Here is a 25,651-nt window from a genome sequence, read left to right as displayed (position 1 = left end):
GTGAATTATTTTGAGTAGAAGAATTAATGACATCTTGTCATTGTTGAATTCTGAGCAATATATGACCTGCTGAATTTTCCTTTGGTATGTACCACCAGAAAGTTTAAAGCTCAGCTGAGTGTTGTTGTTTATCCTATTGCTTGGAAGTTTATGAATTGCCTCAAATCTTTCTCAGAAGTAGGTGGAATATAAACTCTTAGTTGATTCCTCTAGGGTCACAGATATAATGGAAACCACTCCTGAAGGGTTTCTCCTGGTATCTCTGATCATGCCAGAGACTGTCCCACTGCTGAATTCCCCTGAACCATCCAGACCTACAACCCCTCATGTCTTCCTAGATCACTTGTTCAGTTGACATTGATTAGCTTCTCCTATGCTGGAAGTGAATCAGACATGGAGTCGGTCCTCAGAATGTTCTTACTTTTGGTATACAAGGAGTGAAATAACAATGCTAAAAATAACTCCTGTTTATTGAGCACTTACTATACAAAGCATTTAACATGTATCCTCATTTAATTCTCTCATCAGCTCCAGGTGTCATTATTGTTCCATTTTATGGATGAGAAAATTGATGATTAGCGAGATTAAAGATGTTCTTCAAATGTGATAGACTTGTCAGAGACAGAGTAAGGATTTTTTAAAAATATAATTTATTTATTTATATATGTTTTACATCATTGTTCATTTTTGTACAATGTTTGCTTTCTCCTCTCAGATGTAGTCCCCATAGAATTCCCACCACCAATTCACCCATGCACCATCACCATAGTTCCTTGTGCTCTTCCCACCCCTGTTTTGGTCCCTCTCCCTCCTCTTCCCCTGCGGAATGCCTCTGATTTATAATTGCTTGTCAATCTTGTTGGCTTTTTTTTTGTTACTATTTTTCCCTGATCCCTTATTTGGTTCTCCTATATTCCTCCTCTAAGTGAAACCATCTGCTTTTTTTCTTTTTCCTTCTGACTTATTTTATTGAGCATAATCCCTTCCAGCTCTATCTATGTTGCTGTGAATGACATGAGTTTATCTTTTTTGACTGCTGAATAGTATTCCATTGTGTATATATAGCACATCTTCTTGATCCAGTCATCTATTTTTGGGCATTTGGGTTGTTTCCACATCTTGCCTATTATAAAGATTTATTTATTTATGCATACAAGAGCTGGGGTACAGGCCAGAGGTGTGGGGGTGAGAGGCTTCACTGGAGACAGACTGGGGAACAGAACAGGCATATTGACTGAAATACACTGCTGAGGGGAGCAGCAGGTGAGACAGGAGAGGTCTGCCTTGCCATGTGGGTTTCTCCTTGGCCGGCTAGGGATCAAACTCGTGCTGCAGAGGCTGCAGATTGCTTCATAGTGTGGTGCTTAACCCCTTGTGCCACCAGGGAGGCCCCATATCTTGCCTATTATAAATAGTGCTGCAATAAACATAGGAGTGCAGGTTTCCTTTTGAATTAATGTTTTTGCGTCCTCTGGGTAGAGTCCTAAGAGGGGAATCGCTGGTTCATATGGTAGGTCCATTTTTTAGTAATTTGAGGGCCCTCCACACAGCTTTCCATAGGGGCTGGACCACCAGGTGCATTTCCACCAGCACTGTAAGAGGGTTCCTTTTTCTCTGCATCCTTGCCAACATTTGTTGCTGCCAGTTTTTTTTTAATATGGGCCATTCTCACCGGTGTAAGATGTAATCTCATTGTGGTTTTGATTTGCATTTCCCTGATTATAAATGATGTTGAGCATTTTTTCATATACCTGTTGGCCATTTGCATTTCCTCTTTGGAGAAGTATCTTTTGTTCTTCAGCTCATTACCTGAAGACATGTTAAGAAGTGTGCAAGTGCTCTGTCATGGATTTGTTGTCACCTCAATAGGTTAGTTATTGTCTCTGCCAGTTTGCTTAGCTCTACAATGGAAATTCCAAGAGCAGCAGCCTCACAGAATGGATTGTGAGGAGTAAAATCTAGACAGAGTGGTGGCCCCTACAGCTCCCTAGGGAGATCCAGTAGAAAGGGCAATTAAATCTGCCTTTGACTTTAAGGTTGGTGTCAGAGAGGAGGTAGTATGCTGGCTGAGCTCAATGGGCCAGGGTGAAGGTTGAGACAGTGGAAGGGATAGAATGAATGGTGGTGTTGGGGAGTGTGGTGAAAGGGAAACTCTGTTGGGATGACTTTTGGTGGTGACTAGAGGGGTGATCCTCACTAGAAAGCCAAATCATGAAGACCGGAAGGGTTTAGTCTTTATCCTGGGTAAGACTTTTCCCGCTGAAAATGATGAGGACAGCAGTTAACAATGTTTGCACACTAATCCTGTGCCAGGCTAAGCGTGTCACAAGGATTAGTTTATTTAATCCTTTTAAAAGCCCCAGGGATTGTCCTGCATACATTGTTCCCAGATTATAGATGAGGAAACAGAGGACTTTAGTCTTAATAGTTGATATGAAGAGTAAAGGGAAGTAGAAAGAGCAGGTAAGAGACCAAGGTATAGGACTTCCCTGGCGGTGCAAGGGGTTAAGCACAGCACTGTGAAACTATGCACAGCCTCTGCAGCACTAGTTCGATCCCCAGCCGGCCAGGGAGCTACCCACATGGCGCGGCAGACCTCTCCTGTCTCACCTGCTGCTCCCCTCAGCAGTGTATTTCAGTAGATCCACCTGTTCTTTTCCCCACGCTGTCTCTGGTGAATCCTCTCACCACCCACCCCCCCCCCCCGCACCTCTGGCCTGTACCCCAGCTCTTGTATGCATAAATAAATAAACCTTTAAAAAAAAAGAGAGAGAGACCAAGGTATAAATCTCAGCTGATAGATCTTAGTCAGTCTCTCTGAGCCTCAGATCTCAAGTCTGTAAAATAGGATACAATATGAACCTTATATAGATGTTCTGAGGATCAATGAAATTTAAAGATGCAAAAATACCTCCTACCAGTGCCTCACTGAACAGTGCTCCATCCTGGATGGGTCAGGTGCCTTGGAGAAGCCTGAGTCCCCCTCATCTCTGTCAGTAGCCCTTTTATTCTTTACTTGGGACAGATGATGCTATCAATTCTATGCAGAACATTTTTCTAATGAAGCCCTGGAACAAATACCCTGTCCCTGCTTTGATAATTTATAATCATGCCTGGCCCCTCCTGTGGAGAAATCTTGGAATTACTACTGCCCTCAGCAGGCTTTTGTTGCATCTGAAACAATTTCTTAAAGCTGCAAATTAGCATAATATGAATTAGGGTGTTCTCTGTTTTATAAATTGCTTTCAGAATTAGCACTGCAGTCATCAGAGGACACCAAGCCCAAGGTTCCTATGCTCGCTTGGCCCAAGCTAGAAATGTCTCAGGTCACACCAGCTGAATCTCCCAACCACCCTGATGTTAGACTCCTGCAGCAAATGGACCACCAAAACTGTCTGCCCCTTCTTCATTGGGAGAAGCAGATCTTGGAGTGGGTACCCCAGTTAGTAGCAGCAAGCTGGTTGGATGTCAGCTAGCAAGGAACACTGCAGGACAGTTCTGGAGAGGACTTGGGACACTGGGGTAAGAGTGGGGGGTGGTGGTGGTGGTGGTGTACAGAAAAGCAGTAACAGGATCCAGGAGTTTTTTTTTTTCACAACTTCAAAAAGATTAAGGGTAAATATGTACTAGAGAAGAAATAAGACAATTCTTCCCATCTCTGACATTCTTCTTGAAGCCCCTGCCCCCCAAAATGTCTCTCTCTCCTCATACATGTTTATTCCTAAACTAAGTATTGGGAAAGACAGTGGGATCCCCTGGGTAAGCATGTATACCATGTTATTGCTTAGGGGTGGAGTGAATATTGGGCAACAACCCTTTCAAAGATTTCCTTACAAACAATCCACATGGGAAAATAAGTTAATGCTCATTTAATACTATTTAATAGACAAATTCTAGGTGCATTTTGGAGGAGAAAGCAGATATGACTGACTCGAACTCTTCACTTTATTGATGGAACCCCTGAGGTTCAGAAAGGGAAAGAAATTTGCTGGGGCTCACACAGTAAATAAGGGCAGAGCTGGGGCTAGAACCCCGGTGTGTTGGCACCCAATCCTTTTCCCACTGGGTCTGAACACTGCCCTGCATACTGAGGAGCAGCCATGAGGATGAAGGTGGGTCTGCAAGGGCTCTGGGTTGGGTCTGAGCTCAGTAGAGAAATGGGACTCTGAGAAAGGCAGGAGGTTGACCAAGTGGCACTAGCCTCCTTTCCTGGGGCTCCTTGGCCTCCAACTGGGGTTGCATCCCTGAAAGTCATGATACCAGAGGGATTATGGAGATTCCTGTTTGTTTGTTTTTCTCCCAGTGAGCATCTGCAGGCATAAAATACATGATGATTTTTAAAGAAACAAACCAGAACCTCCAAGAAAAATGCAAAGCCCCTGAATTTGCTGTGCTCTGAAGAAAACGCAATGGGTTTATGATCTTTTAAGACACACAAGAGACAGCTTTCTCTTGACAGATGGAAATTTGAGGCTATTTTGCTTCCTCCCCCTTTGCGTGACCAGACCTGATTGTGTAAAGCTTTTAGCTTCAAAGCCGGGTTGTGAATAACATTGGTTTAACCTGAAATTTAAAGGCAGCATTTCTTTGCTCCCCTAGACGGGGCTTCCTGCCCCTTGCTCCCCTGAAGCTAGCTTCCAGAATGTTAATTCTACCAGCCATGGTTGACTAAGCCCAGCACTGGGTCTATTACATATTATTTGATTTGGAGTAGAAAAAAAGATTTAAAGATACCATGCCCCCTGTATACCTTTGTACTTTTGCCCATGTCTGTCCATATATTTAAGCATACTATTCACATTGCGAGTTCATACTTTTCTCCCTGGAATAAAATGGGTCTGAGCATTTCTGTAGGCTGCCTCCAAGACCACATTCCCGATGAAGTCGGATCACATCTCTGTGGCACAGATAAAGAATGCCACGGAAGATTCTACTGGAGGCCTGGAGTATCAGACCTGCCCTCGTGCAGGGCATGATTTTCTGGTGTTTACTTTCGTGGCTGTCTTGAGCGTGTTGTGGGTTCATTGGTTCACACTGACTGTCACCCACTGTGGGCCGCACCCTGAGGCAGGTCAGCCATGTTGCTGGTCTCTGAGCACCATGAACCTCTTTGTTAGAGAATTTTGTCTTGGTTGATACCTCCTTTACTGGTCTGATTGTTTTTCCATTAATGTGTGTCTCTTCCACTGGATATAACTCCATGAGGACAGAGCTAGGCCAGCTGTTGTCCATAGCTGTATGACAGTGTTAACAGTATTTGCTTACTAAGGTTAGTTTAGGGAAGAATGAATGAATGAATGAGATGGAGGGATCCTGACATCTGCAGACCAGACATGCAGAGTGAAGGTGGTTGTCAAAGGTATTAGTAATGTGTTCATTTATTTATTTTTGAAATAAATGTTGGACCTCCCTGGTGGCTCAGGGATTAAAGACACAGTGCTATCAAGCTATTGCCAGCCACTACAACATGAGTTCGATCCCCAGACAGGAGCTGATCCATATGGTGCAGCAGACCTCTCCTGGGGTGCCCGCTGCTCCCCTCAGCAGTGTATTTCAGTACATCTGCCTGTTCTGCTCCCCACTCTCTCTCTCACTCCCCATACTGTTATAGGACAGCCCCGATATTGAACGGGTTCCTGGCTGTGGGTCCTCACCCGCGTGCTTAAAAGGGACTTATTAATACTCCACTACAGACACACACACAAAAGGTTAATAAAAGGTTTATTTACAAGGGAAAAGGAAATAAGGAAAATGTACAACTCAGGGAGAAAATAGGGAAATAAAGTCTTTAATGCGTCCTACCCGATCCGCCGACCTGGAAACCCAAAGTCACTCTCAGAGCTGGCCGGACGCTGCTAGCTGGTGGAGAGCCAAAATGGGAGCCCCCAAAGTCACTCTCAGAGCTGGCCGGACGCTACTAGCTGGTGGGGAGCCAAACTGGGGGCCCCCCCAAAGCCCACGTATCTGCCTTTATACCAACTTGGCTGCTTAACCCCACCCTCAGGTCCCAGCCACCTTCCCTTTGGTGGGGATGGGATTTGGAGTTCCCAGTGTCTTTGGCTTTGGCCTGGGGTGGGGGTGGAGTCCACAAAGCCTGTATGGAATTAGATTTAGGACATCCTTTTCCCCCTAACAATACCTCTTGCCTCATTCCCTATACCTCTCCCCATACCTCTGTATGCATAAATAATCTTTAAAAAAATAAAATAAATGTTATTTATTCCACAAATATTCCCTGGATGGGAATAGAGGAGACAGAGATGATTTAACTCTGGTTTCTCCCATCCACCAAGGTAACCAATAATATAGTGTGGGGGTGAAGGGCCCAGGGAACTTGACTCCTAAGATGTGGAAGACAGTGGTCAGAGTCTTGAGAACTAGAGAACGAAGTGACTATGCATGAAGGAAGGCATCCTGGCAGACATGGCATGCGACTTCCGGCTCCCTCTCTGTCCTAGCAACAGTGCTCACATCAGTGAGGAAGGGCTTGCCTTTCCACTGTGGGGTGGTCACCTGTAGCTGACAGGATAAATGTATGCTCTACCTTCAGACTTCCACAAATGCAAAATTCATGTTATCAGCACCTAGTCTTTCCAAAAGATGAAGCTTGGGAGCAGGTCTGATGTAAAGGAATTAGGGATTTGGGCCCTGGGACTGCGACATATGGAGGGTTATTCCCTTACCCCACTCTGGAGGACCCAGAAGGCTAACATCCACTCCGTGGCCTCAGTCGTGACCACTGGCTGTCTCTCCAGAGAATCCTGGGGTCTCTTCCCATTATTCTCAGCTCGGTCCATCTACCTCTCATCTCCTGGCCTTTGCAAAGCCATTTTCCTCTGCTGGGCATACCCTCTCCACTGCTGCCTGCTTTTGCCCTACTGATGCCTTGTCTTGGACTCTCAAGCAAGACTCCTGCTTGGAAGACTCCCCAATTCTCCGCGAAGTCACACCATAGTCATTGTATGTATTTCTAGATTTTTCCACTTAGTATGAATCACCATTTGTAACCATGTCTATTTGGGTGAGTACTTAACTGAAACAGGCTGCCCTTTCTGATTGGAAAGAACGGCTTGTCTGGCTAAAAAACTATTACCTACTACAGAGTAAGCACTTTATCAATATTTCTTAAATGAATGAATAAATAATGGCATGTTGAGGAGGTGAGGCCACCTGCATTGGGAGTGTGCATGGTGTCCTTGCGGGAGTGGCCTCCAAAGACCCCTCCCCCCATGCAAATTCATGGGTGGGCCACGCACCCGAGCATTTACTCTGTGGAGGATCCTACTCGGTGACCAGTGACCTGGCCTGCAGGGGCCACACTTGCCGAACTTCCTCAGTGGAAGTCTGTGCCCTTTCAGATCTCTGAGCCAAAGTCCTGCCTGTCATGCCTTTGGGAGAGGAACAGAGCTTGAGGACATCTGGGAGAGGACAGTGTGGTTAGCAGGGAGAGGTTTCCTGGAGGGCCAGGGTTGGGGCATGTTGAATGGTGCAACCTGAGTGGGAAGGAAGAGATGGGCAGTGCCCAAGGGGTGGGGGGTGGATTGAGGCCTTGGTGAGAGTCGTCATCAGTAATTGAATGACAAAGGAGCCTTTGCTAAGGCTTGGGCCTAGCTGCCAGAATAGGTTTGGGAGGTATGAGTGAAGTTGATGGACAGGGAGAAGTCTTTTAAAAGTAGATGTGGTCTATCTGATAGTTTGAGTACTGAGGACTGAGGCCAAGGTCCAGCTTTGGCAGCAGTGCCTGGGCCAGGGTGGTTGGCCAGAGCAATAACTGAGGGGAAACAAGTTCAGCCATCTTTGTGTATATGTGTATGTGTATTAGGGTCATTTGGTGGGTGCCAACCAATTGGAAAATATTGCTGGGCCCAGATGGGGCCATGAACTCCCATATTCTGCTAGTCTTGCTGCTTTTGTAGGGATGAATGCATTTAGGGTAAGCCATGATGGGAGAGGATGCTGCTCTGGGAATAGGAGCAGGACTTGTCACATGGAAATCCAGTGTCAAAGGCTGTCAGTGGAGGAGGGCCTAGGCTCTGGGCTGGGGGACATTGGCCAGAGAGTTCAGCTTCTGCCTTGGCCCACATGCTGGTCAGTCAGGCTTAGCCTAGCCTATGGCATTGTCTTGGGCAAAATTTACCTGGGATCCATTTTCTCAGGGGGCTTAGGGGCTGCCTTTGAATATACTTTTTGTAAAGAATGCTGGGGTGATCTGTGCTGTCAGCCTCCACAGGGGACTCTGAAAGTCTAGCACTCATGCTGGACACTGGGGGAAGACACACCAACTTTTGGGCAGCATGTCAGTGACATAAAATCCCACCGCTTCAAGCTCCTGGTTTGACTTCACTCCTCACATGATGGGTGAAGTCTGCAGCAGCAGTGTGCTGGTAGGTGGGAACATTATTAATATCAATTTAGGTGGAATTTTTTTGAACATTCCAGGCCCCCAAAATAACCTACCAAATCTGAATGTTCTACTTTTGGAGAGCAGGGGAAACCTGTATATACACACAAATACATTTTCTTCCTTTTTTTTATGCAAAAGCTTGTATATTACACATGCCGTGTTGAAGCTTGTTTATTTTTTATCTAACAATGTATCTGGGATCTTTCCCTATCAGTTCACAGAGGGGGCCTTCTTTCCTTTTGCAGCCGCACTGTGTGAGTGCATGTAACTTATTCAACCTGCCCCTACAAATAAACTCTTGGGTTCTTTCTAGTCTTTTGCTACTAGAACTTTGTACATCTATCACTTCCCATATGGGTAAGTCTAGCTGTAAAATCAATTCTGGAGGTGCAGTTGCTCTATCAAAGGGAATGTGCATTTGTGATCTTGATAGATTTAGTCAAGTTGTCAATTACAGATGTGTGACCAGTGGATTCCCATTAGAATTGTGTGAGATATGTTTCCCTAAGCCTTCCTAACACACTGGCTTGCCACTTGTTCACGTGGTATGGTGGCAAATGTGCTGGGTAAGGGCATCAGCTCTGAACAAAACTGTACCTCCAAGGTGGGGGGTCTCAAGTGCAAGAGAGGCATTGGCACCTGGTGATCAAGCCCCTCAGCCAACTTGAGCTCTAATCCTCAGGCAAATCATTTAATCTCTCTAAGCCTCAATTTTCTCATGTGCTAAATGGGGAAAATTATAGCATCAAAAGTGGGGTTGTTTTGAGGATTAGGTGAGAATGATGTCTATAAAAAGGGCTTCGTGCTAGCTTGGCATGCAGCTATGGGCTATCAGAGGCTTGCCCTGCACTAACCAGCAAGGTGACCTTGGCTTAGGAGCCCCTTGGCAAAGCCCTTGTTTCCTCGTTTGTGCGAGAGGGAGCTGAACTCTTGGGCTCTCAGGCCTTCTTCCAAATCTCAGGTCTGACATGCTTTGTTTAGTAACTGGTGTGACCTCTATTCCCTTTCCTCTCTCATGCTCATCGAAGGTATTCAGGAGTCTCCAGTGCCGAATGGTCACTCACTGCCTGGCAGAGATTTTCTACGGAAGCAGATGCGGGGAGACCTATTCACGCAGCAGCAGTTGGAGGTGCTGGACCGTGTGTTTGAGAGGCAGCACTATTCGGATATCTTCACCACCACGGAGCCCATCAAGCCTGAGCAGGTATGTCCCATGATTCACTGCCCACCACACCCACCACCCAAACACAGGCCTGGTGGCCCTCCTGAAGGCGTTTGGCCAGGTATGGGTGAAATGCAAGATTCTAATCAGAGGCGAACATCTTGATGTTCTCGCTAGCCTTGACTGGTCACAGCATCTCATGGGGCCAGGAGGACACGAGGTCTGGGGCTCTGGCAACTTCTAGCTCAGTGCTTCTGTCACTCTGGCCAGCCGGGGGTGTGTGTGTGTGATTTGTCTGGCGGCTCTGCCATTGATGAGTGTTGTCGTTTCCTGGGGCCCTTTGCACAGGAGGGTGTAATGATCTTCTGGGCCACTTGAGGTGGTCTTGGGTCATTATCCTGTCAGTCAGGGTGAAGGTGGAAATATGTAAGCACTTTATGGCCATAAACCACATTAAGATGGTGCTGCTGTGTACCCTACCATCAGTTCTCTCATCAGCTCGCCTGCTGTGCTTTTGGAGACTGAACCCAAGAGTCTGGAATTGAAGAATGTCTCACTGGACAAACTCACAGTTGGGTCATTTGCAGGATAAGGAAGGAAGGAGGAGGATGACTCTGGCTGAGCAGCCTCCATCTTTGCTTCGGGGAAAGAAACAGCCATGCCTTTTGCTGCAGAGATGGGGCCACGGTCAGGTTCCCAGCGTACCAGATTCCATTCAGGAGGTGATTTCTTGACATCTAGTCTGTGAAGGGCCTGGGCTGGCATCTTGTAGGCACAAGTTCCTGCCTGCCAAGAGCTCCCATCTGGTGGGCGAGTCTAAGAGGAGTACTATGAGCAATGACTGCCCAGCACTTTGCTAGCTGATACTGGTGGTGAGGACTGGCCTCACTCTAGTGATGCTTCAGAAGTTTTCCAAAGATGTTCAAAACCGTGTAGGCTATGTGCATAAGAGGAGAGGTGCCAGAGAACCATGGGTGACAAGAATGAGCAAGGCCTCAGGAGCCACCCCCTGTGATTGTCTAGCTGCATCTGCTCAGTTTCTATGAGAGTTCACACAGACCATCTAGCTGCTTTGTTTTCACATAAGGAAACTGAGGCCCACAGAGGCAAAGAGACTTACCTAAGGCCACACAGCAAATCATTATTCACTCAACAAACATTGATGAGTATCCACATGTGCAAGGAACAGAGCTAGGCACCAGGTATACCAGTGAGCACAACAGGCTTAGACCTGCCCTCAGGGAGCCTGCAGATGTGTGGAAGAGTCACAATAAATAAGAATGACCTAAAGGGTTGTGTATTCCAAATGTGCCAGGTGCTGAGGAGGGTTATGTCTGAGGTTCTCTGAAAGTGTAAAACAGGCTGAGCAAGCCGAGAAGTCACAATAGCTTCCTGTGGGAAATACACTTGTGGGGAGCTCTGAAGAGGTTGGGCAACACCAGGAGAATCAGTGTTGGGGTGGAAGAATATGCCTGACAGAGGGAATCGCAAGTGCAAAGTCCCTGAAATAAGAGGGAGCATGGCAGGAGTGAGGAAGAGAAAGAAATCCAGTGTGACTGGGCTTCAGGGAACAAGCGGGGGCAGGTATGAGGATGATGTAAAGAAGATGGTCAGGTCTTATAGATCCTTAATATTTTGGTCAGTATTTTGTTTCTGTTTTTTTTTTTAAATTTTTTTTTTAATAGAGGCATGTTTATTTATTTATTTATTTGTTTGTTTGTTTTGTTTATACATGCACTGGGCACAGTCAGAAGCACAGGAGGGTGAGAGAATTCACCAGAGCCAGAGCGGGGAGCAGAGCAGGCAGAAGGACCGAAGCACACTGCTGAGGGGAGCAGCGGGCGGCAGGAGAGGTCTGCGCGCCATGTGGGACCCTCCTCCGGTGGCCGGGGAGCAGCCGGGGATCGAACCGGCGCCGCAGAGGCCGCGGGCAGCTTCGCAACCCAGTGCTCAACCGCTGCGCCACCGGGGAGGCCCTGTTTCTGTTTTTTTCCCTCCTACAAGTAGAGCAGTCTTCTCTTGGAATGACATAGTAATATAACCTGGACAGGGCCAATTCTACATACTCTAGATCGTAGGCAGCTTCCTTCACAAATGGCCTCTCCCATTGCTCAGAGCCCCCGCCCCCCCCTTTTTTTTTTTTTTGGTGGGACCCTTGCCAGTGGCCGGGGATCGAATTGGCACTGCAGAGGCTGTGGGCAGCCTTGCAACCCAGCGCTCAACCGCTGCGCCACCAGGGGAGGCCCTGCTCAGAGCCCTTCTAAGGGATGGTCAACATCACACTTCATTGGCCACAGGAGAAAGGAAAGAGATGCACCAGGAAAACTTCATTGGATGAAATCTACCTTTCTCTCTAGAATCTGGGAAAAGCTTATCTTTTAACCATTGACAAAATATATGATTTTAGAGCTAGCAGAAAATATGGAAGCAAGCTTTCTACCCCTTCATTTTTTTTTAAGATTTATTTTTATTTATTTATACATACAAGAGCTGTGGTATAGGCCAGAAATGTTGGGGGGTGAGAGGATTCACCAGAGACAGAGTGGGGAGCAGAACAGGCAGAATGACTGAAATATACCGCTGAAGGGAGCAGTGGGTGAGATAGGAGAGGTCTGCTGCGCCATGTGGGTTAACTCCCTGGTCAGGGATTGAACTCATGCCACAGTGGTTGGTGATAACTTGCTAGCTCGATAGCTTATTGGCACTGAGACTTTAACCTGTGCACCACCATGGAGGCCCCGCTACCCCTTCATTTTTCAGAGGCCCAGAGATGGACAGGGTTGTCTGAGGTCACCCAGCAAGTGAATGTGAAAAGTGAGGGCCCAGACCTCTGCCCTCAGTCTGGCCTCTACCCCATGAAGCCTCCAGATTTATATTAAGTCCTTCTTTACTTCATTCAGACATCAATGTTAAGAGACCACATTTCCCTCTGTGTTTCACATGATTCTCATGGAAACTCACAATGTGAATCATAAATCATTTCTCTTAGAATGCCCAGAAACATTGGGCAGCGACTATAGGGCTGCGTTGGTAATTGGGAGGAGTCCAAATGCCATCCATGAATCCATTCACTCACTTGTTCAGACACTCATATTCTCAATTATCCAACATATTTCTTTCATGCTGGCTGTGAGCCTGGCACAGTGCCAGGCACTCAGGGGAGGAGGCTGAATCAGGCATCAGGCTGTCCGCCCATAGCCTCACAGACACAGAGTGGCATAGTTTCAGGAACTGTGAGGCAAGAGGGAAGACCTTGCGGGTCCTGATAAATGGAGAAGGTGCCTGGACAGGGAGCATCCAGGAGGATGATGCAGCAGAGGTAACATTGGGAGACAGGCTCATAGGCCTATGTAGGGATGGGGCCTGAGGGCGAAGAGCCCTGAATTATATACTCAGCCAGGGCTCCATTTCTTGCAGTCTTGCCATGCAGTGTCCTTCAGATGAGGCGGACATGTGGCTGGCCTGTCTCTGACTGTGGGCTATGAGGCGGGGCCTGCAGGTGAACCAAAAGGCAGGATAATGACTGACTCAGTGCTTTCTGGTTAATCTGCTTCACCTCCCCATAATGTGCTGTAATGAGGAGAGATGGAAGGTGAGGCCACGGGGCTGCCAGCCACATACACAGGCACTGGACTATGAATGACATACCCTCGCTCCCTGTTCCCAATCACTTTGAACTAATGATGGCTGAGCAAGGGGCCGCAGGCTGGTAAGGGAGACATCAAGGGTACAGATTCCTTTAACTCCCCCCATGCCGGCTCTCTGCCGTGACTTGTGAGCCCCAGGGTGGCATGGTGGTGACACCAAGAAGGAGACCTGGCGCTCTGATGCTGAGGCTGGCCCCTCTTCTGTTTGTGAGCCAAGCAAGCTATCCAAGTCTGTGTCTCCAGGGTGGAGTGGCCCAGGTGGGGGCCTAGTTGTCAGTTCCATTGAGCACTTTCCGGTCTTGGAGTTGGAGCAGATTGACTACAGTCCTGCCTTTGCCCTGTTAATAAGCAAGTCACTTTTTCTCTGTACCTCAGTTTCCAAATCTGTGGTGGTGGTGATTTTGACTTTGATAACAGCAATAGCACAGCAACAGCATAGCAGTAACATTGACCTTCCTCACCTATACCTGATGCTGTACAGTTTTTGAAGATCTTTTATATCCATTTCTCACTGGACTCTCACCTGCTAAGCATTCTGGCCATGATTTGTAAGCTCCATTGTACAGATTGGAACATTTCCTCCCAGATTGTTTACCTGCTTTCAGGTGCAGGGAGTTTATCGAGGCCACAGAGCTGATATTTGACCTCAGGATCTTCTGTCTTGGTTTTTCGCAAGCTGGTTACACGGGCCTTTTGTATCTCCAGTGATTGTAGAAGCTGCTTTCTGGCAGACTGGTTCTTTGAACTGACCTTTTGCACCTGGAACCTACCTGTTATTCCAGAATGCTCATTGTCTTGCTGTAAACGCGGATGGTCAAATCCTCCTGAATCACCCACCAATCTATCCTCGGAAGAATATCCCTCTTTTGGGCCAGGCTGGGGTTGAGCCCAGAGCCACACATGTTTTGCCACTTTCCTACCAAGATCTGCCCAGGCTTCTGACTTTTAAATGGAAACTTAGGGAACCTTTGGGCCTGAGTGGAAGGGGTTAATGCACACCACTCCTGTGACAATGAAACACTTCCTTTTCAAAATGGTTATTGAAAAAGCAATTCTGTTTTCCCTACATGTGGAGTGAGTAAAAATCACCTTGGAGGAGGAGAAGAGGAAAAAAAAAAAAAAAGAAACAACTGCTGGTGGTGTGTGTACACGTGTGATTCGAACAGTGGAATCTGTTTCAGTAAAACTCCCGTTGACGCTGTCGTTGGCGGGAGCGGGTGCCTCCTCCGGCCAGCAGGCAGGAAGGCTGCCGCGGAGCACAGCCTGCCGTATTTACTCTCAGCAGACTATTAACCAACACCAGGCTATTAATCTGGCTTTTGAGCCTTCACTAAAGCCCATAAAAGCTCACAGTTGTCAAATGGAGTTCATTTTAATTTCCTTTCAATCACAGTAAATTATTCAGGTGATAAATCAGCTGGAGCAGCCTCCTGGCTGTAATAGAAACCCTAATTCCTGGCTAATTATCCAGCCCATTGCTGCCAACAGATCAATACGGGCGCAAAATGGAACGGGCCCAGGGCCCTCCCTCCCATCGGGCCAGAGACAGAAAGACAGCTGGGGAAGGGGGATGTGCTGCTGACCTCCCAAGAAGTTCAAAGGTCACGGGGGGTTAAACAGGGAGAAGGCCTGACCCTTGTCTTAACAGAAAGCCACCAGAAAGGCCTCCTGCTCTCACAGTGGCTTTGCCCTCTGAATGGTGGCCTTGCTCCAGGCTGGTGGGCCTGGGGCTGAGCATCGCCTACTCCTGTGGGCATCCTACTTCTGGCAGGCTGGTTTGTGTTTCTGAGCATGATTGAGCTTGGCCATTAGGGATGGTCTGAACACCCACCTCAGCCAGAAAAAGGGCCGGGCACTGTGGGGAAAAGATGAGATGCTAGCCACGCTTCTGTTCTCCAGGGAGCTCATTTTCCTCAGTAGTGAGTCTGTGCCCAGCGAGGGTAGAGGGGAGGTAGTGGAGTGGTGAGGAGAGAGGTGTGCCAGGCTGAGAATGGAGTATGTCTTCCTGGAGGTGTCATTAGTGCTGAGCCTTGAGGGATGGACCGAATCCAGATCCGCGGACATGGCAGAGTCGCCTGGACAGGGCATCTAGGCAGGAGGAGCAGAGCAGACAAGGATATGAAGGAACTGCAAGTGGGTCTAGGTGGTTGGAATGTAGGCTGAGCAGAAGGAAGTCTAGGACAATGGGGCTGGAAAAGAGCAAGGTGACTCAAACCCCAGAGGGCTGAAAGGCAGAGGTGAGGGTTTGCTTTTGGAGCATTTAGCCCCCAAAGAACCCCGAATCTGGCCTGGACTACTCTGCTCACTGGAAGTGACCCCCCCAGGCCTCCTGCCTCTCGCCTTGTGCCTGCTGCTACTATTGAATCTCTCTTCCTGGAGCCCATCCCCACATAAGGGCCCCTCATGGTTCCCCACTGCTCAAAAAACATGAACTTCAGCCCTTCATCTTCATTGTGACCCTTCACTACCCCCACGTCCCTCTTCTTGCCCACCTGAGATCAGAAGTCAGTGCAGAGCTGAGATCAGAAGTCAGGTTCCTGGCTCCAGAGCCCAGGTTGGCAGTCATTGGGTTACACCCAGTTGCAGCACAATCAGATTGCCCACCAATTCTTACAGGTGGGTGGTTTCCTAGGGACCCAGCCTGGGGGTTCATTGTACACTCCCTGGGAGCCATGCACGAAGCTAGGAAGGGCTGCTGCTCCCACATGGTCTCTGGCTGTGCGAACAGAAGTCTGGGTGTTGACTGTTCTGTTTTACTCTGAGTTGCTTCTGTGCCCTCACCCTTGCCCTCCCCTTGCAGGGCTGTGCTCAGTAGAGTTTATCCAGGTCATTCAAAATTCTTTCCTAGGAGGGATATCTGGAGAAATTGGGGCTGCTTGGTATGAAGAAGGGAAGATTTGGGGAGGGATGTGAACAGGAAAGGAGATGGGCTAAGGGGGCCTCCTAATAGCCCAAACTTTGCAATGTAGCACTTCTTTGTGAAGTTATGAGCTTCCTGACACAAGAGGTATGTACGTAGAAACTAAACTTTTTCATAGATGTTGTATTAGAAGCTTATTCCACTTGCTAAATGGCAAGTTCCTTCCAATCTGAAAGAATGATTTTAAGGAAGAAGAGTGAGAAGGGTAGGGTGGGGAGTTGGGAAGGAGTAGGGGAGCCTGCAAACAAAGTATCCGTGGAAATGGTTGCCTGCCCTGTCTGGGGCTGGCCTTATCGCCCTCCGTGGCATTGCTGGGATGCACTGCTTTTCCCTTCTCCCCCCAACCCTCTACCTCCTCCCACCTACCCCCAAATCCCTAACTCTCCAGCTAGAGTTACTAGGGTCTCCCCAGAGTTATTAGAGTGGAGCTCAGATTTGCCTCTGAGTTTCCTGACAGTCAAAGCAAAGTGGAAAAGAGTCAGTTGAGTGCTTTCATGATTTTCCACCAGGAAAAACAGGCCAATGTCCCAAAGGAAGCCACCCTTTTTCCACGAGTGGAAAGGAAGCTTTCATATAGGTTTCCTGTGGCATGGGAAAGTGTGGAGGCCATGGGTAAAGTCCTCAAAAGCACCTGTAGAGGTGCGGCAGCAGGTTTTCCAGGGTCTTATGCATGAATGAAATGACAATCATTGCATTTATGCAGGGACAGGGTTGTGTGACCTCATGGCTCAAGAATACTGTCTTTTAATAGCGCAACTTAAACTCAGAAAAATCCCAGATACGCTGGATTAGCTCTTCCTTGGCTTTCCAATTTGCTGTTCTAGAAAGATGTGCTATCTGGGGGTTTTGTGACCTGTCACCCCAAAGATACCCCATTTTGGAGAAATTTCATCTATAGGAATGTATCTCTCCATCAACTCAACTCTTGATGAGATCGAGATTTTAGTAGTTTGCATTTGGCTTCTCTGAGGTGGGACGAGGCGGCAGGAACTTGGCAGGTATTGAAGGAAGGGAGTCATATATCTTAGAAAAGAGATTACAGAAGCAGATGGCGGGTTAGATGTGCTTTTGTGCAGGGATTCTCAGTCTTTCTTGTGGTGGCACGCATGGAGGGTGTCCTCATTTGGATGGCGCTTGGTTAAGCAGAGGGGATGCTGGTGGCTGCAGGGAACTGACCTGCAGGATTTGACTTCCCCAAATTCTACCTGGTCTCCTGAGGATCAAGAGGATCTGACATCTCACACACAATTTGGGGGACTCTGCTTTGTGGGACTGTGCGCTTTCTCCCTCTCTCCTCCTCTGTGGGTTGCTAGCGCAAGGAAAAGAGATGAGGTGCTGATTTGGGTTTCTCAGCAAGTACCCAAACACTCACTCCTTATGTTTTCTAATATTTCTGGGATTCTCTGAAAACCTGAGTTGGGCAGTACTGCCTGGACCAGAGGAAACTGAAGTGAAATTCTGGTACATTATCTCAGAACTTGATGGGCCCTGCCCAGCAGACCTACCTCACCTCTCCACCCAGATGAGAGAAAGGGCATGCGAAGCAGGCATGGTCTGACCCAGTTGTTGCCTGGAAGCAGAACGTTCCAGAGGAAGACTACTGACCCTGGGCCACTGCAACGCTGTTACTGGTGAACATGGCCCAGTGAGTGTTCTGGGCTTTGTTTTTTTAAAAAAAAAAAATATTGATTTATGCATACAAAAACTGGGGTGCAGACCAGAGGTGAGGAAGGGTGAGAGAATTCACCAGAGACAGAGTGGAGGAGAGGTCTGCTGTGCCACATGGATAGCTCCCCGGCATGCTAGGGATCGAACTCGTGCTGCCGTGGCTGGCAGTAGCTTCATAGAGCTGTGTCTTCAACCCCTGTGCCACCAGGGAGGCCCCATGTTCTGGGCTTTGAGCAGTCAGATGAGGGTCTCCTCCTGCGGAGGGAGCTACTAGTTGGCGGAGAGAATGATAGAGCAGGGAGGAGGGTAGGAGTTCTCTTCCCAGTGTTCCCCAGCATGAGGAGAGGGCATAGAAGCTTCTTCCTGAAGGCTGAGATGCTTAAGCAAAATTTAACTTGGATATCATCTTCCCTTAGGAATGAGGTAACAATAAGGATTATGCTGAAATTCTTGTTTCCTAGATCTCTTGAAATACTGGGTAGTAATGTTTTCTAGATCAGCTGTTCTCTCCCGTACCCTTCTATTCATCATCTCAAAGTGATCCAAGGGTGAAATTTACATGGATGTCGTGAGTCACAGCCTTCTTTACTTGTCCTGCTGCCTGGAGTCTTGCCTGTGGATGCCTATTTCTCTCTAAGCAAATAAAAAATATAGCCAAGCATTCTTTTTGTCTTCCTGTGGATCAAGCAGAAGAGGGACTTCTCAGAAAAAATCATTACACCTGTTTTGCAAGACAGGAGAGTGTGTGAGGGAATGCTGAGCAGGTTGCCACAGTGTGACAGCATGGGGTGGACACCTGGGATTTTGTGATGGTGCTTGGGCTGGTCACTTCTCTCTCAGTTGTGGCTTCTGCCTTTGGGTGGAGGATTCGACTACATCATTCTTGAGCTCTGTTCCAGCTCTAATGTTCTGTGGGAGATAAAACAAATTGAAATCCATCTCTTATTTTTATTTTGACTTGTTTACAGTCTTTCCTCTTGTCTGTTTCACTTTCTTAGATGACAGGCAAATTCTATGTATGTGGGGTTTAAAGATTACGAGTAAATTGTCAAAGAGCTGCCTGCACCTTGCTGGGATGTTCTTTCATTCATTTATTCATTCATTCATCCAAGAAATTTTTACAGATATGCCTTGTCAGTGACATTGGCCATTTGTGTTGTGCTGTGTGGCATAAAGTAGCAGCAATAGATGCAGCCAGGGGTACTGTGTGAAAATTGACTTTTGGGTAGAGATATTTCCCCTAAGCAAGGTTAACCAATATTTGTAATAAGAATAAAAAAGGCAAAGAGCAAATAATCCTAGTCTTATCTTTTTTTTCTTTGCGAGTGCACTGGAAGTTTGGCTTAAGGAATTTGGCTATTCACAAAACTCTTTAAAAACCTTTATGGTTTTATAAATTACAAAAAGAGAACATGGATTTCTGGCTTTGATAACAAAATCTGAGTCATTGCACACTCTTTTCCCATCTCAAACAATAGAAATACTGTATCAAATATAATTGTAAAATATTATATATACATATAAATTCATATATAAAAATTAATACACACACACATACACACACACACACATATATATAAATTAAAAAGAGGGAAATCATCAGGAGCTGGAAATTAAGAGAGAACTCAGAACCAGAATTTTAATGTATGAGCTGGCGTCCTGGTGATTCAGAGTACAGGTCTGATACAATTTTCAATGAACAGGGACTGGGGTTCTGATGCTGGCATTGAGACAGAAGATAATGGCCTTAGAACTGTGTGATATAGGAGTTGGAATTGAAACTCCTGCAAAATACTTGAAAATCAGGAAAGATTGCACTTTCCATAAAATAAGCTCTAGGTTAAGTTCCTCTTATAGACTGAGAGAAGCAGCAGGAAACTTGATTCTACTTGGGACTCAGAGTAGAACAAAAGTTTCCCATAGAAAGTTTAAATCCCAAGCCTGTACCATGTACAGGTGTAGCATTTCACCTTATATCATGCACAAGAAATCCAAGAAGAAAAATTCATATGAAACATGAGTTCATATCAGTGAAATCTTTGAGATGCTTAGCATATGAACATCTCTTATCTGGATCCTTCCACAATTTAGTATGTACAATATGCCTACCGAAGAGAAGTTCACAGTTAAAAAAATTACAAACTGCACAAGTAAATGAGGGCAAGACAGGAGACATTACCAGGAAAATTAGTACTCCAAGAAGGGTAATGTAAGCAGAGATGGAAAATCTAAGAAAAATCCAAATAGGCTATGCTAGGAAAAAAATCAGAGTAACAGAAATACAGACGGCTTTTTTGGGTTCATTGGTAGATTGGACATAGTGAATTAAAGAATCAATAACCTTGAAGATTTGCAAATAGAAACTGTAATGCAAGGAGGAAAAAACAGGAAAAAGCAAGAGAAGTAACACAAGCACAGTTGGAATCCCAGAAACAGAAGAGAGAATATCAAGACTTTTTGATATCTATCATATTGAAAAATGAGAAAACCAAAGACAAAGAGAAAAATCTTAAACCAGAGGAGGAAAAACTTCCTTACTTACAGAGTAACAAGAATAAAGAATTACAATAGATTTCATGTCAGAAACCATGCAAACAAGAAGAGAGTGGAATGATATATTTAGAGCATCGAAAGAAAAATCCCACCAACCTATATTTCTATATCTTGGGAAATTATCCTCAAACAAAAAAAAAAATATCCTCAAACAGTGAAGAAGAAATAAATACGTTCTCAGTTAAATGAAAGTGAAGTGAATCCATGGCCAGAAGATCTGTCTTGAAACAAATGTTAAAAAAAAGTTCTTCAGGGAGGAGGAAAATAGTATGTCAGAAACTCAGATCTACTAAAAGAAATGAGAGGCGTCAGTGAGGAAAAAAATAAAGGTAAACCAATTTTTTTGATTTTTCTTATTCTTAATTGGTCCAAAATATAATTTGTTTGTTTAAATAAATAATAAATATGGGGTGATTACAACATATGGATAAATGAAAGGAATGACAGCGATGTCACAAAGAAGGGGGAATTGCTAGAAGGTACCTATATTACAATTGAAGAGGTATAGAAATGTGTCATTTGAAAGTGAACCTAGATGAGTTATAAACGCATATTGAAACCTTTAGGTCAATCACCAAAATTTTTTAATTTGCATTTAAAAATTTTTAGTAGTGGTGAAAAACACAGAGTGTAAAAATTATCCTCAACCATATTTAGTTCAATAATAGTAGGCAAATAAAATGGAATCATATGACATCTTTAATTTAACTCAGAGAAGGAAAGCAAAGGGGGAGGGGAAGAAATAAATAATGAGTTCAATAAATAGAAAACAGCAACAAAGTAGATACAAATCTACTTCTATAAATAATTGCTTTCAATGTGAATAGTCTGGTGTACTCATTGAAAGACATAGATTGTCTGACTGTATTAAAAATATTTACAAGACCCAATTGTATGTTGCCTGAAACAGGGTATAAAATACAGGAAGAAGGAACAAGATTGAAGGAACAATTGTAGCCAAATACACTGATAACAAAAGATAATTTAAGTAACTAGTCACTGTAAAAATTATGGTGTATTTGGGGATTTAAAAACAAAGCTGAAAAAAAAAAAGAGACAACAATAACATGTAAGATTAGAATGGGTTGATCTGAGTTAAAAACTCTAAGATTACTCAGGAGGAGGGGGGATGTATTGATAAACCTTAGGTCTGGTTATGTCAGGGTTGCAGGTTAGCAAATTAAGGATCATTATTAAAGGCATAGTAATAGATTTTATAATTTCTAAACCAGAAAAGGCAAAAAGAGATCTATGAAATACTCAGTGAGCCCAGTGGAAGACAAGAGAGAAGAAGAAAGGAAAAAGCATGGTCAGTTAAAAATACAAAATTAGATGGTAGATGATAGAAATAAAAATATTTGAGTAGTCTCATTAATATAAATATATTAAATTTGCCAGATAATATAAAAGATATTTAAAAATTCAGGAATATGCTGTTTATAAGAATTAACTTGAAACAAATGGTACTGAAAGACTGCAAGAAAGGAGACAGAAAAACAGACCATGCAAATGCAAACCAAATAAAATAGGATAGAGTAATGTCAGTCTCAGATGAAATTAAAGCCCGGTGTAATCTCAAAGACAAAGAGGATCATTACTCAGTGATGATGTTTGTTTACATAAATAATAAGTTATAGGAAGCTATAACTCTATTGAACCTGTATATGCACTTAGCAAAAGAGTCTCAAAGTTCAAAATTTTTTTTCCCTTTTTCAAAATTCCCTCCACATAACAACCCATGCCCTTATCCCATCTGCCTCCTGCCCCACTCCTACTTCCCTTCCCTATATTCCTTCTGGTAAACATCTTCTTTTTGCTGAGTTCAAATTTTTATTTCTTCTATTGTTTGTGTTGCAGTTGTTTTTTTTTTTTTTTTTGGTATTTATATTCCATAGGTGAGATAATGTGAATCTGTCTTTCACATTTTGACTGATTTCACTCAACTTAATTACCTCAAGATCCAGCCATTTGTCCCAAATGCCACCATTTCATCCTTTTTTCACAGCTGTGTAATATTCCAGTGAATATATGCTCCACAGCTTCTCTATCCATTCATCTGTTGAAGGGCACTTGGGTTGGTTACATAATTTGACAATTATAAACAGTTTGCTGTGTACATAGATGTAGCTAGATCTTTTCATATGAGATCTTTCTTGTTATGGGGAAAAATACCTAATAGCAGTATTGCTGGGTCAAACAAAATTCCATTTTTATATTTTTGGGAACTCTCAAGATGAGCCACAGAGCAGTTGCTCCAGGCTCACTCTGCGAAAAGGATCAGGGCTGACTGGGCAGGATGGGAGTGTGTGAGGAGGCAGGAGAGGATGGAATTGGTGGGAGGGCGGAGAAGAGTCCTAGAGGTGACCCTGGATCTGCAGTGGTGAGACATTCCACTGTGGGGTTGCTGGAAACTTTTTTCTCCCCAGGCCATCTCTGCATTTATTGTTTGTCTGGCTAAAGGTTAAACAGGCAAATTAGACCAGGCTTCAAAGGGGGAAAATCCCATTAAAGTAATCAAAATAGCAATTGTACCTATTTCAGAACTTCTGCCTGAGGAGTTAAGAAATCTTTGTAATAAATTATTAATTTTGGGTTATAGTATAAAAATTTCCTCTACACACAAGCAAATTAATATTTCCCTTTTGGTACAATAAAGGATAGTTCTGTGGTCTCCTACATCTGTCTTGAAGGGAAAACTGGGTATTAAAACCCAGACTGGTACTTCTGAGGGACTAACCCAGCAGAGCTTGTGAATGTCCCTTGTAGGAGAGAGGATTGGAATTGCCAGAGCCTGTGGCCATGCGCTCAGCGGTGCCTGCCTCTCCCTCTCATGCTCATTTGGTCTGGGAACTCAGTGGCACCCACCATGGTCACATGGCATGGTGGTTCAGCACAAGGCTCTGGGGTTCACCTGGTCCTGGACCCTGGCACCCACACTGCTAGTTGTGTTATCAGTCAGGTAGCTCAACTTCTCCAAGCCTCAGTTTCCACATCTGTAAGAGGAAGATGAGGATGCTAGTGTGCCCCACTCAGAGTTGGTATGGAACAGTGGCATGTGCTCTTGGCACATGGGAACAGCAGATGTTATTTATCATTATTGTTTACACCCTCAGAGAAAGCCTGCCTGATGCAGGCAAGGTTCTGTCCTCCCAGAGCTTATAGTCTGGGGAACTACACAGGAAGTTGTGGGGAGGAGGCGGAGTAAGAGGGTTCCAGGTAGAAAAGAGGAAGACCAAATACATAGAGGCCAGGGGGAGTAGTTTCAGCTGTTGGGAGGTTGAAAGGGTGGGTTTGATGTCACTGGAAAAGAATATAATACATTATAATGTAATGCGATACAATATTGTAATATCTGAACAGTGATACAGTTAAATACTTTATTTGTATTATCTTATTTAATTCTCCTAACAAACACTTCTAGGTGGGTATTTATTTTCCTCATTTAGAAGAGGAGACAAAGGGGCTGATACCTAATGCTCAACAAGGTTAAATTTTTTACACTACATTTGCCTGACCAGACACATGCAGTAGGTCTGGCTACATGGTGATTTTATGGTATTTCCATCTTTGGCTCTCATCACTCTGGTGTTGGAGTAATGGACTGGTGGTGGAACTAATGGCACTGGGGCTGGAGCTGATGGGGAGGGGACTGATGCTTCCCTGTGGACCACTCTTTTCTAAATAGGTGTGTTAATTTATGGGCATTGTTTTCAACCAGCTCCTATATGAACAGAATCTGGATATTAAATTGTAGCATATGGAATAATCCAGGAGAAATTCTGTGATATCTGTGCTCTGGGAGCTGCACTATCAATTCTTTTGCCACTAACCTTTTTCTGGGCCTCTGGGCCTCTTCAGAATGGATATTTGGGTAACCATTTCCTTCCTGTTTAGCCCTAGGCATGGCTGACTCTCATCATTTATACCTTGTGGTTGGGGAGGTTAGCAGCCTAGAAACAGAAAATGGGCTGTGGGACAATGGTTGGGGGTAGATCACCTATTGGTAAATGAGTTGCCTCAGGTATCTCCTGGGGATGCCTCACACTTGCCAGTGGATTCCTAACAACCTGAGATGGACTTTAGCCATTGGGGCCCTGGTGAGTCTCTGACCTGACCTGCAGCCAGTCTTCTCTTCCATTCACCAGGAGTCAGAACACTCCTGCACTGGGGGCAAACCAACTCAGAAATGTTGACACCAGCCTTGGAAGATAAAGCCCTCAGTGTCTGGAAGAAGAATAGTGACAGGAAAATCTTAGCGGAGAATCTGAACTTGGCTATTAGGTCCTATACTAGGGCAGTTTGGGGCTCCTAATCTCTGGAGGTTTCAACCTGGTGGGTGTGGGCCCAGGTCGTGGAGAAGTTTATTTTCCAGTTGACCTACAAATTGAGGTCAACTGCCTGAAGTTCTCTAAATCTCTAACTGGTTCCCTGATTGAAAACCCAAGCTGTCTGGCTGTGGGACACACGGGGACCTGCGGAGCCGCTTGCTGGCATGTGGCTCCCCTGAGGTTCAAGGGCAGCTCAGGGGCACCTCTGTGGCCTCAGAGTTGAAGGGAATCACCTCCTGGGAGAAGCATAGATTTCCTGCATGCTCTTCTTTTAGTTTGCCTCTTAGGGGAGGATGGTATGTGTGCTGAGTCTAGGTGTAGAGAACTCAAGATTGGATGCTTTGTAGCCTGTGACCACACCACTTCATAGTAAGAGTGTGTACAACATGACAAGTGCTAGTCTGAGCACTATGCATGGATTGACTCATTCAATCCCATCAACAACGCCACAAGGTGGAGATTTTAGCATCTTAATTTTACAAATGAGGAAACTGAGGAGAAAAATGGCTCAGCGAATGCTTCTAAGGCCATGTGGCTGGAGAGCGGTAGTGCTGGGATTTGAAGACCAGCTCATTCAAGGGCTGGCCTAAGCAATTGGACCAGCTGATCCCACTTATTAGAGAGCATGGCTGTGGGCTGAGTATTGTAAAATCAAAGTTACTATATTTAGGACCTGTTTCCTCTGTTTGAACAGATTTATAAATAGCATCCCTTTTAACAAAATACCTGGTTTGGCTCTCTTGGCAAAGATTTCATCTTGTGAGGTATTGGAAGTAACACTGGTCAAAGCTGGTTGTCCATGGGATTTTTACTTCCTCTGCCTTTTTTTTTTTTTTAAAGATTTATTTATTTATTTATACAAGCACTGGGTACAGTCAGAAGCACAGGAGAGTGAGAGAATTCACCAGAGCCAGAGGGGAGAGCAGAGCAGGCAGAGTGACTAAATACACTGCTGAGGGGAGCAGCGGG

At 45.3% G+C, this 25,651-nt stretch overlaps 1 protein-coding gene across 8 annotated transcripts in view; it reads left to right on the top strand.

Annotated features, from left to right (window-relative positions):
* Positions 1-25,651, top strand: part of PAX5 (paired box 5) — a gene marked incomplete at both ends in the record, with an annotated part of 160,773 nt that overhangs the window by 54,321 nt on the left and 80,801 nt on the right. For all 8 annotated transcript variants that reach the window (XM_084239211.1, XM_084239210.1, XM_084239208.1 and 5 more), the window contains one exon: positions 9,433-9,608. In XM_084239211.1, the coding sequence (XP_084095337.1) occupies positions 9,433-9,608 (176 nt within the window). The remainder of the gene's footprint in view (positions 1-9,432; positions 9,609-25,651) is intronic.

Source organism: Talpa europaea, assembly GCF_964194135.1.
Source record: "Talpa europaea genome assembly, chromosome: 7".
In the NCBI taxonomy this organism is placed as follows: domain Eukaryota; kingdom Metazoa; phylum Chordata; class Mammalia; order Eulipotyphla; family Talpidae; genus Talpa; species Talpa europaea.
The sequence above is the reverse complement of the archived record's forward strand: the minus strand, read 5'-3'. Positions and strand labels throughout refer to the sequence as shown.